At 30.9% G+C, this 13,265-nt stretch overlaps 2 protein-coding genes across 3 annotated transcripts; both read left to right on the forward strand.

Annotated features, from left to right (window-relative positions):
• Positions 1-2,408: 2,408 nt before the first annotated feature.
• On the forward strand, positions 2,409-6,053 carry LOC110704945 (uncharacterized protein At4g15970-like). The gene is made up of 3 exons (XM_021882754.1): positions 2,409-2,818; positions 3,694-4,065; positions 5,049-6,053. The coding sequence occupies exons 1-3, from the start codon at positions 2,579-2,581 to the stop codon at positions 5,526-5,528; spliced, it is 1,092 nt and encodes a 363-aa protein (XP_021738446.1). The 5' UTR covers positions 2,409-2,578; the 3' UTR covers positions 5,529-6,053.
• Positions 6,054-7,700: 1,647 nt separating this feature from the next.
• LOC110704946 (uncharacterized protein At4g15970-like) lies at positions 7,701-12,553 on the forward strand. 2 transcript variants are annotated; one of them, XM_021882755.1, is made up of 4 exons: positions 7,701-7,879; positions 10,262-10,611; positions 11,232-11,606; positions 11,834-12,553. In XM_021882755.1, the coding sequence occupies exons 2-4, from the start codon at positions 10,345-10,347 to the stop codon at positions 12,314-12,316; spliced, it is 1,125 nt and encodes a 374-aa protein (XP_021738447.1). In that variant the 5' UTR covers positions 7,701-7,879; positions 10,262-10,344; the 3' UTR covers positions 12,317-12,553. The 2 variants fall into 2 exon arrangements, with proteins under 2 accessions (XP_021738447.1, XP_021738449.1); XM_021882757.1 differs by having other exon boundaries at positions 10,266-10,611.
• Positions 12,554-13,265: the final 712 nt, after the last annotated feature.

Here is a 13,265-nt window from a genome sequence, read left to right on the forward strand (position 1 = left end):
ATCAAAACAGAAGGCCAGTTGATTTTGCTATTGGGGACATGGTGATGGTGAAGGTCTTACCAGAACAGCTGAAGTTTCTCAGAGGGAGATATCGTCGCCTCATTCGGAAATATGAAGGCCCCATCCGCATCACTAAACGGATTGGGAAGAACGCATACAAGGTAGAACCGCCTGCGTGGATGAGGATTCACCCCGTCTTCCACGTTAGTCGTCTAAAACCCTACCATCCAGATCCCAACGACAGCAACCGCAACGTCAGCTACCGCGCCAACATCAGAACCAGGACAAGAGCCACCCCTACAACAGAAGACTGAAGCTGCTAAGATCTTAGTGTAGATTTTGTAAGTCGACGAGGACGTCGACGACTTAAGTGGGGGAGGATGTTAGAATCCAACCTCTTTGTTATGTATTCTTCTTTATTTTCCTTGTATTTTCCTTATGTAATGTCTCTTTAGTCTTTCTTTTTATTTTTCTAGACCCTAGGGAGAATTATTGTGTTACTGTCATTTCAACGTTCACTTGTAATTCTCTACTAATGCAATATAAATCTCTTTAGGGAGCGAATGGTTATTCAATCAAAGCTCTCTACCCCGTTGTTATTGCTTTAAGACTTGTGTGTTGTTTAAGCCTTTATAGATATTGTGCTTGCCTTGTTTTAAAGCATCCCCCACCAAACCAAGAGACCCTAGAGACGTCCTCATTTTCGTCAGTTCCGCTTGTGCCCGCTTCGAAGTATCGGCCGTCACAAGCCCCGACTCCGCACTCGTTGTTCTCGTGTGCCCTCTTGAGACACCGTAGGTCCGTGTTGCTGTGTGCTCACGAACCTCCTTGCTTTAGGCTTGCGCCCTTGTCGCCAAAAGACGAGAGCGCGCCGCACGATATGGTGTTGAATCACTCGGACTGTGACACTAGGGGAGGAGTTTGGGTTTTTTTTAATTTTATTATTAAAAAATAATTAATTTAACTAAACAACTTTAACTATAGTTAAAATTTTAGTAAAAAATATTCATTGATGCTAGAAGCTATTAAATTTAAATATACAAGATTACCAAAGAGAATTCCCAAAAAAAAATAAAATAAAAAAATAAATAAAAAATTGTGGTTCTTCTCTAATATTTAAGACTGTGTAAATTTTTTTTGTGATCTTGCAAGTTGGTTGATCAATAGTTTAAAGTACATATGTATGTTATTATAATGTTTACATCATTGACTTATTTATTTAGCCATTTAACAATCTCTGGCCTGGCCAATGAAAGTTTCCTAGAAAATAAATAATCATTACACTTTAATTTAATAAATTTAATCCTCGAATTGGCTTTCCAACCTGAAGCTTTAAGAAATCCATTAACATATTGTTTTATATTATTAGTATTTCAACCTTCTTTAACATTATTTTAATTTTGGTCTTTTGATTAGTATAATGTGACAGATTGCCAGGCCAACTGACTCTCCTTCCTTTGTGCAATTGTGCGCAAGTCGTTGGCAACTTGGCAATTAGACTTATTCATCTGTGAGTGTTTAAATTAGGGGTAGAAATAAATAACATAAGGTACATTTTATTGAGGGTAAGGAGAATTCACCTTACAAGTAGGGAAAAAAAAAATAGGAATCCCACTTATTTGGGGTGTGAATCGAGCTCCTCTTGCAGTGGTGGAAGGAGATCAGGAGGGTCTCCAACCTGTAGGTCAACCTTGATTTTCAGTATACATGTCCTACAAAATTTAATAAGAATCCATGTAAGTATTTTTGTTATACAAATCAACATATGTGATACAAAATTTCCATTCCATTAGATTTAGATATAGTTTTTTGTCAGTTGACTTACTCTAAAAGGGTAAAAATTAATAACATTATAAAGACGCTGCTTTGATTTTTAATATGATTTGATGTACTCATAAAATACTTCATAATTAATAAGATTATACACATGCGAATTACAAGTAATAAATATAATCACTATGCTTTAGACTATTAGTGGTTTGTATGACGGGTCATTTTACAAATTAGGGATTTGCAAGGTAAAATTCTCAACACTTAGCTTCAAAATTATTTCGTTGATATCATTATTTGAAATAGTTGAAAATTGCATGACAACTGTACTTGCCCTTCTGCCAGAATGCTACACATGCATGCAGAGTATAATATTGAAATAGTTGAAGAATATACCTTGATGTATAAAACGAGTATATTATATTCTTCCACACTTTATTTATACATTTGAACAATTAAATTTGTCTAGAAATCGATTTAATTTAAGACTAAATTAAAACTCGTACTGGATCACAAGTGGCTACCAATATTTTATACTTGACCATTTCATATACAGCTAAGATCTGTATATTGTTCATACATATGACGTTACATTGTAAAATATTGAAGCCCCTCCTACATTAGAATATATATGTTCATCAACTTAATCTCAACTTTATTTCCTACCTAGCTAGCTTCTACTTCGTATAATTTACTCAAATAAACCATTTATAAACATATTAATTATGTGATATATTCCAATTAATCGCATTGTTTAGCTAAGCAAATTAAACTACTGGTTTTATATATACTTGATGCAAGGAGATTTATGGAGGAAAAAAGCGACGAGGGCAGTCCATTTGTGGGAGTAATTACGACGACTATGAATTATAATTATTCATTACGAACATTGCCATTTGTTTTTGGAAGAGTTTTAACGAGTTTAGTGGTTTTTTCGACGTTTGGAGTTGCATTTCTTGTTTTGTTCTATTCTTCAAGTAACAATTATGGGCAGTTTTTACCAAGTTTGGGGCGCTTCTCTTTTACACAATATGATATCAATGGCACGGTGAGCTCTTTGTTTTGTTTTGTTTTGTTTTTGTTTTGTTTTTCTTTTACTTGGATTTTTATTGTTTTCTAGTTCTTTGTTAAAAGGACATTTTGTGAAAAAACTATCTTATAAAATTTTTTGTGCTAATTAAGAAAAAAGGAGGGAAAGGATGAATTAAAAGTCATGTAATTGGCTAGTGATGTGGTCAATGTCGAAAAACGAAAGTCAACGGTGACTTTCCGACAAATGGTAGTCTCTTACAACATTTACCCTTTTATAAGGTAGTTTCTTACAACATTTTTTTATTAGGTAGTTTTTCGCAAAAAAAAATGCTTTATAATGTAGTTTTTCACAAAATGCCCTCGTTAAAATAATATAGCAAAATATTTAATTCCTAGTATGTAGTAAAATTATTCCCGGCAATATTATGTTAAAATTAAAAGGAGATTAATATAGTTATAGAAATATGGATCTTATTAACGAGCGTCCTGAAACGTTAGATAAGGAATAATAATTTTATTAGTTAAAATAGTACAACAGTATTAAGTTAGAAATGCATGATAAAATCACGAGTCTTTTGGTGTAATTAATGTTAGTTTTACAATAATATTTCCACTTTTAATTCTCTTATCTAACGCCTTGGGGATGCTCATTAGCTTTTACCTAGAAATATATAGAGTCAATTCAATATATGAAGTTAATCTACAAAGTTATATATATTTAACTAGTCAATTCAATAACATTGACTATTTTGATAATGTAATGAACACATTCAATGTTATATTGTATGGTAAAATTTATAATACATTTTATTTGATGTAGGTTAAAACTTAATTAAAATTAAACTCATGACTTGAATTAATTTTAAAGCTATGGACTTGTTGTAAATGAAGGTTATAGATGAGTATTATGAGTTGAGGAAGGTTCTAGAAGCGGCTTCAACAAAGGACAAAACAGTAATCTTAACATCTTTGAACGAGGCATGGGTAGCACCAAACTCCATGTTTGATATCTTCTTAGAGAGTTTCAAAATTGGAAATAATACTGCCCCGCTACTCGATCATTTGCTAGCCATAGCCATGGATGAGAAGGCGTATAATCGATGCCGGAAATTGATCTGCCATTGTTATTTTCTTAAGAGTAAGCAATCGTCTGAGATGGCTAATGAGGCAGGGTTCATGACCCCTATGTATTTGGAGATATTGTGGGAAAGACTTGATTTTTTGAAAACTATTTTAAGCTTGGGTTACAACTTTATTTTCACGGTAAGTATTTTCTTTCAAATATTAACTCTTTGTATTATTAACATTTTACGTATTCTGATAAGAAAGCAAGAAACCAATGTATAGTAGCGTGGTATGCAAATACGGAGTAATTCTAAAAAGTCAACTTTATTACGAAATTCTTTTGACAGAAACTTCATAAGACTTTTTTTTTAAAAAAAAAGTAAAATATGGGGGAAATTACGAACAATCTTCTCACACTTTATTAGAATTATTGAATTTCAGAATTGTATAATATATCATTAAATATATTATACTCGTCGTCCTATAATAATAATATTATTATTATTATTATTTTTTTGTTTTTATTATTATTATTATTATTATTATTATTATATCTCAAAAACAAAAGTCATACAACTTACAATAGGGAAGCCGAGATACAATTTGGGCCCCCACTCCTCTATTATTATTATTATTATTATCATTATTATCATTATTATCATTATCATTATCATTATCATTCATTCTTGAGGTTAGTACTTTTTTTTTGAAGGCTCTTGAGGTTAGTACTTAAGGACTATTCTCGTGAAGGGTATTATCTTGGCCTCTTGGGTATGTATGTATTGGAATTTAAACAATATTATTAAATTTGATTTAATACAATTAAAATTGAATTTCGTTGTTCAAAAACTAATTTTTACTCTTTACTTATTAATTTTTTTTTTAATTTTTTATTTTCATTCTCATATGTATGTCGTAAGAACATTTTGTTATGTTTAAAAAAAAAAATCTAAATTGTAGTTTAAAAAAAAAAATGAAAAAAAACCGAAAAAAATGAAAAAAAAAAAACAAAAACAGATAAAGAGAAAACTGAAAAACTCAAAATGAGCAATTTGCTTAGCTGCTTATATATAGTCCAAAATAAATTAATGAATAACAATTTTTATGTAGCACTTTAAACTCTTTTGTTGGATCAATCACATTTAATTAAGTAATTATAATTTATACTGTTTATTTCACAGGATACAGATATTATGTGGTTTCGAAATCCATTTCCACATTTCACCCCAGATTCAGACTTCCAGACCTCATGTGATCGATTCAATGGCAGGCAATTCGACATACAAAACCCTTCAAACAACGGTTTTCTTTTCGTAAGATCTAACACTCGCACAATCAAATTCTACAAATTTTGGGTTTCTTCAAGACACGCATATCCTCCTACACTACACGAGCAAGATGTTTTCAGTAAGATTAAAAACGGTACATACGTGAGAAAGCTTGGGGTGAAATTTAGGTTTTTAGATACAAATTATTTTGGTGGGTTTTGCCAAATGAGCAGAGATTTCAACAAGGTTTGCACAATGCATGCTAATTGTTGTACTGGGTTGGATAGGAAAATAGCTGACCTAAACACTACACTTGAGGTTTGGAAGAATTACATGTCCTCAAATCATTCGATCCCTACTAATTGGAGGGTTCCAAATCAATGTCATATGTGATATTCTTCAATTAACTTTTAGATGTTAACACATTGGAATTGACTTCAAGAACTTGTGTTAAGGTGAGAGTTTAGTATTTGTAGTTGTTATTAATAATTAAATGAATAATTTGCTTGTTTTGTCTATATTTATATATTTGTTGTTGTATAAATTAAATAGACAATTCAAAATAATCATTAGGCTTCCTTTAACAAATAAAGTTACTTTTTTTTTTCATTTCCACTCTACGAGTCTAAGGAATTAACTTTAATCATCTATTCATCTACCAAATCCATCACTATTTCATGTGGTCCTAATATTTTGTTTGTAATTCTATTTTTTTTTTTAAAAATCAACTTATAAATTTCCACACTAGGGTCAAATAACTAGAGTCAATATCTAGGGGGACTAGGAGAACTTGACCTACAGGTCACATTCTAGTTTAGCGTATACAACTGGTTGGTAGGGCTAGACCGCGTCCAAAATATGTTGGAGGCCCGTGCTAATTTTTTAAATACTCTCTATATTTACTATATACAGTCATACGGAGTATAAGGACATGTTCACATTTACTTAATTTTGGTTCAATTCAGTTCAGCTCTAATCAGTTCAGTTCAATTCATAACTCCAATCATTTCAATTCAGTTCAGTTTAGCTCCAATCAGTTCAGTTCAGTTCAGTTCAGCTCTTAATTTCCCTCTCTCATAAAATATTCATTTCAGTTCAGTTCAGTTCAGCTCCAATCAGTTCAGTTCATTTTAGCTCCAATTAATTAAGTTCCGTTCAAATCAGCTTAGTTCAGTAAATGTGAACATGCCCTAAGTAACTTAATTAATTTGACTAAAGACGTATGTATGTTATTGTAGAACATTGACCGGCATTATGTAAAATTATAAATAAATATAAATTATAAGAATTTAAACTTGATATTTGAAAATTGTATATTATGGTGATTCCAACAAATGACCATATGAGTACATGACTATTTTTTTTTTTCTTCTTATGTATATGTATCAGTGTATCACTAAGAGTATGTTCTCATACGATTATCTTCTGTTCTGTTTAGTTCAACTCCTAATTTCCTTCTCTTATAAAATATTCATTTTAGTTCAGCTCTAATAAATTCAGTTCAGTTTAGTTCAGCTGAGAGCCTGTTCACATTTACTGAACTGAACTGAACTGTTTGGAGCTGAACTGAAGTGAGCTAAAATTATTATTTTATGAGAGAGGGAAATTAGGAGCTGAACTGAACTGAACTGATTGAAGCTGAAATGAATTGAACTAAAATTAAGTAAATGTGAACAGGCCCTAAGTCCAGTCAATGAAAACAGGCCCTAAGACTAAACAAAGATTATTTTTTTTTTGAATTTATAATGCAAAAAATCAAAATGGTACTTAAAAAAGCAGAGTGAGTATAATCCTATCATGCATTGCTTCATACTTATAAAAATGTAGATATAGATAGAACAATAATGTGTCAATGCTGTTAATATAAATAAATACTTTTAATAAAATTAAAAGTACCTAAAGTAAAAAAATAGATAGAACAATGTGTTAATTTTATTAATAAACACACAATTATCATTATATGTCAAATTTTGAGACCCTTATGAATTAATTGAGAACCCTATGCAGTCGATCACTTTACACGCCCTCATAGATGGCCTTGAGTCGGGTAGGACCCTGTTCTTTTGACTGTTGTGGTCTACTATACTTTACGGAGTATAAATTAGTTACTTTATTTTGTTGACATGCACCTATTTTGCTTTGTTTTGTCAGAAGCTCAAAAGAACAAGGTTATTAAAAGGTTACCTTACGTGTTATGTCCATGGGCATAATACGTAATACGTTACACTAGCTAGTTGGTGAGTAGTGACGTACTCTCACTACTCTCTCTCCCTACTCTCTCTCACTCACTTAGAATCAAGACCCTTGATAAGAATACGATTATCTATGATTTGAAACAACGAATGCAATCAATCAAGGAATTAGAAATCCCATTAACAAAGTAGTGACTACGTACTTACGAATAATAGTCAAAGAAATTCTGCTGATCTACTGGTATACAGTATACTGATTGGAGGAACGTGTGGTTATTATTTAATTTGTAGTCATTTATTCATGCAAGTTGCTGAATAATAATACTAATAATACAGATAAAATGAATCATATAGATACTCTATTATTGGCGTTTGGCAACTAAAAAAGAAACATATTTTCTACAAAAATATTTTCCAAAATATTTTATCCTTTCTAGATTGTATATATTTTACCATACTAGAACTTAGAGCCCAAACAACCATTATCAAATATTCAAATAAATATGAACTCAGGCAGATGAAAGAATCAAGGGGAAAGACTACTTTATTATGGTGAGTTTATTTATTTTATTTTTTATGTATTTATTAATTGTTGCTTTGGATTTCAATCAGCGAATACTACTCATTCTGTCTTTGAAAGTTCTGCCTATTTAAACGGTGACGATAAACTCACAAGAAAAATCCAAACTAGGAACAATTTTGTTTTTGTATGTTATTTGAACCTTGATGTTCTTTATATAGTTTTAATTATGTTGATCATTTATGGAGTATTGTACAAGGCATATATATAGTCAAATAATGGCATACACGCATAGAATGACAAAATAGAACAAACAAAGGGTCTATTATATTGACGAATGACTGTGTATATGTTAGTTTCATGATTCCAAACGATGGATAATAATGTATGACGAAAATTCTAATTAAATTCCTATTTTGGTAAGTTTGAATGTTCATTAGAAAAACTGTATGTATACTTAGAACCTAATTTAAGCGACTAAGTGGAATGCTCTTTATCCTTGTCTTATGTCTTTTTCCATCCTACTATCATAATGATAGAGTACAAAAAATATTATAGAGCCTCAATCATAAGCTTAAATTAGTCCTTTAACATGAGTATCAGAGGTAGCGTGTCAAAAGTCGCAAGTTAAAATCTCATCCACCCCTACTTTCAAGTGGAATATATATTTCGCGCAGGGTATGCCTTTCAAGACCAAAGAGCTCTTATGTGAGGGAGCGAGATAGAGTATAAAACATATTCCTGGCTTCAACCATCAGCTAAACCTTTTAGTTGAGACGGTCTTCTTACACATATATATATAAACTGATCCTGAATTCAACGATAAGCTTAATTTGTTTTCCTTAAGTAACATTATTTTTCTTTAAAAGTTTGATATATGGGGTAAAAACTTGTGCATGCAAGTTGTGTAGGAGTGATAGATATGGATCTGCATCGTATTCCAACACTAAATAGCCATAATAGCAAGAGGTAGGCCTAGAAAATTAGAAATAGCACTACCTACCGACTGCATTGTAGTCGTACTCCAAGTTGCAAAATAAATTGATGTGTCATTTATGAATAATCGACTAAAATAGCAAAAAGGAATAAGCATACCATGGATGATGGACCCCATAAAAGAAATTTTAGGGCTATCAATAATACCCCAAAATATCAACGTATGAGTATGACCATATATATTAATATTTCCAAACATATAATCATTAAAATTAACTTCACTCTTTTATATATTTTCAAAGAAATTTACATTTCAAGTTTCCTTTTCAATGCGCACTTCTTCACACTTTTCTTTTCATTGTCATCCGATCCCCATCACTTTTATATACTCTCTCTTTCAAAACAATTTACCGTTTAACCTTTTCCCTCTCATACCTAATCAGTAATCACCTAATGTACGATTAAAGTCTTGGAGGTGATATAAAAAAACTACTTATTGAAAGTATATACATGATAAATCATATATGATAATAAAAAAATTTCTAAAGAGCGTGTGTGTGTGATTGGTGTGAATGATGTAAATTATACTTTGTAAATATAATCTTATCTCAATTTTTTACTACTTTGTAACTATAATTTGATCTCATCTTCATACCTTTTGCATAATATGCTTTTCTCTCATCAATTATATAACATTTGTATAATAAATTGGATTTTCTCCTAAAGTTTGATGAGAAATTAAGTACACTACCAATACCGACATTACTATTTGGTTTAATTCACACACAATAAAAAAAGAGTTTGATGTTGTTATCGTTTCAGTTATACATGAATCCTTCATTGTATATCAAATTACGCCGTCATAATTCATAAACCAATAAAATACTTTAAAATTTAAAATTACTGAGGATATGAACCAATACAATATATATAATGAAATTAATTAAATTATAAGAATCATTAATAAAACAATACTTTTTTCAAAAATTTATTTTTTAGGATCTATTCACATTTAATTAATTTCTTTTCAGTTCATTTCAACTCCTAATTCCCTCTCTTCAGATCAGTAAATGTGAACATGTCCTAGGTCCCATATATATTTATAGAATTTTTTTTAATGACAACTATAAGAGTCGACTAAAAAAATCATATTGCAAAGGCTACTAGGAAAAACAAAAGAATTTATCAGGAAACTATTAAAATGACGTGTTCAATATTGTAGAACTAAAACTGGTCCAATATGACCAGCAATATTTTAGCTAGACTTGACCTTTTCATATACACCTACAGTACAAACTATACTATATATATTAAGTACACATAATATTTAACGTTACTTTGAATTTTGTTTATCCTCTCTCAAATATTCCATATGCTTTGGCATGTTTTTAGTGCATGATTCCCTTTATTGATATTTTTTCTTAGCTTATTATCTTCTTATAATTAATTAACTCAAAACTTTATTTATTTAAACCAAGGCAGGGTTATGTGTTGGTTAATCAACCATCTAGTGAAAGCATAAAATTGTCCTAGTGTGGTTTTATTACGTACAAGAAGAGTTATGGAAGAAGGAAAGATTAGTGATGAGCGTAGCCCAATCATGGGAGAGATTACGACGACGACGGTGGCCGTGAAGGTTGATGATTATTCATCATCATCAACAAAGCCTTTAGATTTTGCTAGGATTTTGAAGAGTTTATTGGTATTTTCGACGCTTGGAATTGCATTTTTGGTCTTGTATTATTCTTCAAGCGACAAAAATGGGCAGTTTGTACCAAGTTTGGGGCGCTTATCTTCTTCTTTCTATGGTGATGACAATTATGCCGTGGTGAGTTTCTACCCTTAGTCTCTATTGCTCGGTTTTCAAAATTTAAGCTTATTTTAGAATTGAGTTTGTTTAACTTAGAGTCGTTCCCCATTAAATAAGTTAAGATAAGTTCAGATAAGATAAGTTTAGGAAAAATAAATTCAGATAAGTTGTGATAAGGTTAATTAGGACTACCCAAGTTTAATTTATAACTAAAGGGCTAATAAGTTCAGATAAGATCAGATAGATTAATATAAATTCAGATAATATCAGATAAGTTTTAATAAGTTCAGATAGTGAAAATCAGTGAATAGAACACATCCTTAATTTTCATCATTAAAAATCAATATCTGAAATTTTAGAGACGGTACAATATATTTAAATTATGTTAAACATTGGTTATCATACTATTAAACTTGTCCATTTCATAATATGTAATTTAATGACCGGTCCAATGTATCATACGTATGATGAATTACTTTGCATATGACTAAAATAAAATACTTTAGAACATTGGATCGATATACTTATTTTCACAATATTTGAAAAGTAAACACACATATATTGACAACAAACTTTGATAATTGTAGTAAACTATGGACTTATTTTTTAATCATACATTTTATACATGTATAATTTAGGTCAAAGATGAGTATTATGAGTTAAGGAAGGTTCTAGAGGCGGCTTCAACTAAGGAGAAAACAGTGATATTGACAACATTGAATGATGCATGGGCAGAACCAAACTCCATATTTGATCTTTTCTTAGAGAGTTTTAGAAATGGAAATAATACAGCCTATCTTCTCAATCATTTGGTTGTTGTAGCAGTCGACGAAAAGGCGTATTTTCGATGCCATGAGTTGGGACGACTCCATTGTTACTATCTCAAGACTAATGAATCATCTACAATGGCTCATGAAGCTAGGTTTATGACTCCTATCTATTTGGATATGATGTGGGGAAGACTCGCTTTCTTGCGAACTATTTTAAGCTTGGGTTACAACTTTGTTTTCACGGTAATTATTCTAAGCTACTCATTAAACATATATGCAATTTTGGTAGAATATTGCGATCCCAATTAACTATACGTGGTTTGTGCACACGTGTTTGTTTTATTGGTGTGCTTCTGAGTGCACATACAAGTGAAAATTTTCAATAGATTGAAAAATATATAGATGTTGCACAATAAATGTTACATGCATATAGCAATTCATGTCATATTAATTTTGTTTTCTTTTTATAGGATACAGATGTTATGTGGTTCAGAGATCCATTCCCTCATTTCACACTTGATTCAGACTTTCAAACCTCGTGTGATCACTTCAATGGCAACGAATTCAACATAAGCAACGCTCCCAACAATGGATTTGTTTTCGTAAGGTCTAACAATCGTACCATCAAATTCTACGATTTTTGGGTATCCTCGAGACACACATACCCTCGTTTGCATGAACAAGATGTTTTTAACAAGATAAAAAGTGGTGATTTTGTAAAACAACTAGGAGTAAAACTAAGGTTCATGGATACAACTTATTTTGGTGGGTTTTGCGAAAGAAGTAGAGATTTTAATAAGGTTTGCACAATGCATGCTAATTGTTGCATTGGATTAGATAACAAAATAGCTGACCTTAATACTATACTTAAGGTTTGGAAGAATTATTTGTCCAATAATCATACGACACGTCAACCTGCTAATTGGAGGGTCCCACATAAATGCCATATGTGATGTATTTCCATGTTGACTAATTGGGTTATTTTTATAGCCTTGAATTTGATTATAGGTTCGTGTACATGTTTTTTCTTTTATTCTTCCTCCAGAAGAGTGAAGTAGGTGAATTATTGTATCAATTATAATTTTTTTTTTAACTTCTTGAATCTTACAATTGTAACAAGATGATAGATGAGTTGTAGTTATAAACTTATAGTTGTTCAAAGTAATAGAGATTTATTTAATCATGGTGAATTGGTGATAACAAAATATGTTATGTCATTAGTCATTTGCACCACTTCATCAGTTGTATACAATGAATTTAAATGTACGTGACACATGTTTTAGATTCCAAAAACAATTATCTCTCTCTATAGTAAGTAAAGTATACTATTAGTTATTTTAGGCGCCCATCAAATTATATAATCAATAAGGTGGCTTATAATAGAAGTAATTGAATAATTTGACTCAACCAACAATAGAACAATTGACAGTTAAATTTTCTTAGGCCCTGTTTACGTTCTTCAACTTATAAAAATAGCAAATCACGAGAAGAAGAAACTGGATACTAGTATTATTTGAATTCAAGAAATGCAACAGAGATTAATCGCTCAAACACAAACGCTAGAAAATTTTCTTTTTCAAAGATCTAGGGTGCGTTCTATTCACTTGATTTTTACTTATCTGAACTTATCTTAACTAATCTGAAATTATTAACTCTTATTAGAATTTATTTTAGTTATAAATTAAACTTGGATAGCCCTATTTAACCCTTATCACAACTTATCTGAACTTATCTTATCTGAACTTATTAACCCTGAAATAAGTGGAAATACGGTGAACAGAACAGGACCTAAAATAGTCATAGTTTAATTTGTTTTTTCTAATCTAAATGGGTTTATGACCCGTGTTAGGCCATGTTCACTTTAAATGCTCATCATTATATTTAGTAACTATAGTTTCATTT

The sequence above is a fragment of the Chenopodium quinoa genome, unplaced genomic scaffold, assembly GCF_001683475.1.
Source record: "Chenopodium quinoa cultivar QQ74 unplaced genomic scaffold, ASM168347v1, whole genome shotgun sequence".
Classification (NCBI taxonomy): Eukaryota; Viridiplantae; Streptophyta; class Magnoliopsida; order Caryophyllales; family Amaranthaceae; genus Chenopodium; species Chenopodium quinoa.

What these genes read in the sequence shown, in the direction of transcription:
- LOC110704945 (XM_021882754.1), top strand. Translation starts at nt 2,579, where the DNA reads ATGGAGGAAAAAAGCGACGAGGGCAGTCCATTTGTGGGAGTAATTACG. An exon ending in AATATGATATCAATGGCACG is followed by an intron (nt 2,819 to 3,693) that starts GTGAGCTCTTTG and finishes TTGTAAATGAAG; the next exon opens with GTTATAGATGAGTATTATGA. An exon ending in GTTACAACTTTATTTTCACG is followed by an intron (nt 4,066 to 5,048) that starts GTAAGTATTTTC and finishes TTTATTTCACAG; the next exon opens with GATACAGATATTATGTGGTT.
- LOC110704946 (XM_021882755.1), top strand. Translation starts at nt 10,345, where the DNA reads ATGGAAGAAGGAAAGATTAGTGATGAGCGTAGCCCAATCATGGGAGAG. An exon ending in GTGATGACAATTATGCCGTG is followed by an intron (nt 10,612 to 11,231) that starts GTGAGTTTCTAC and finishes TGTATAATTTAG; the next exon opens with GTCAAAGATGAGTATTATGA. An exon ending in GTTACAACTTTGTTTTCACG is followed by an intron (nt 11,607 to 11,833) that starts GTAATTATTCTA and finishes TTCTTTTTATAG; the next exon opens with GATACAGATGTTATGTGGTT.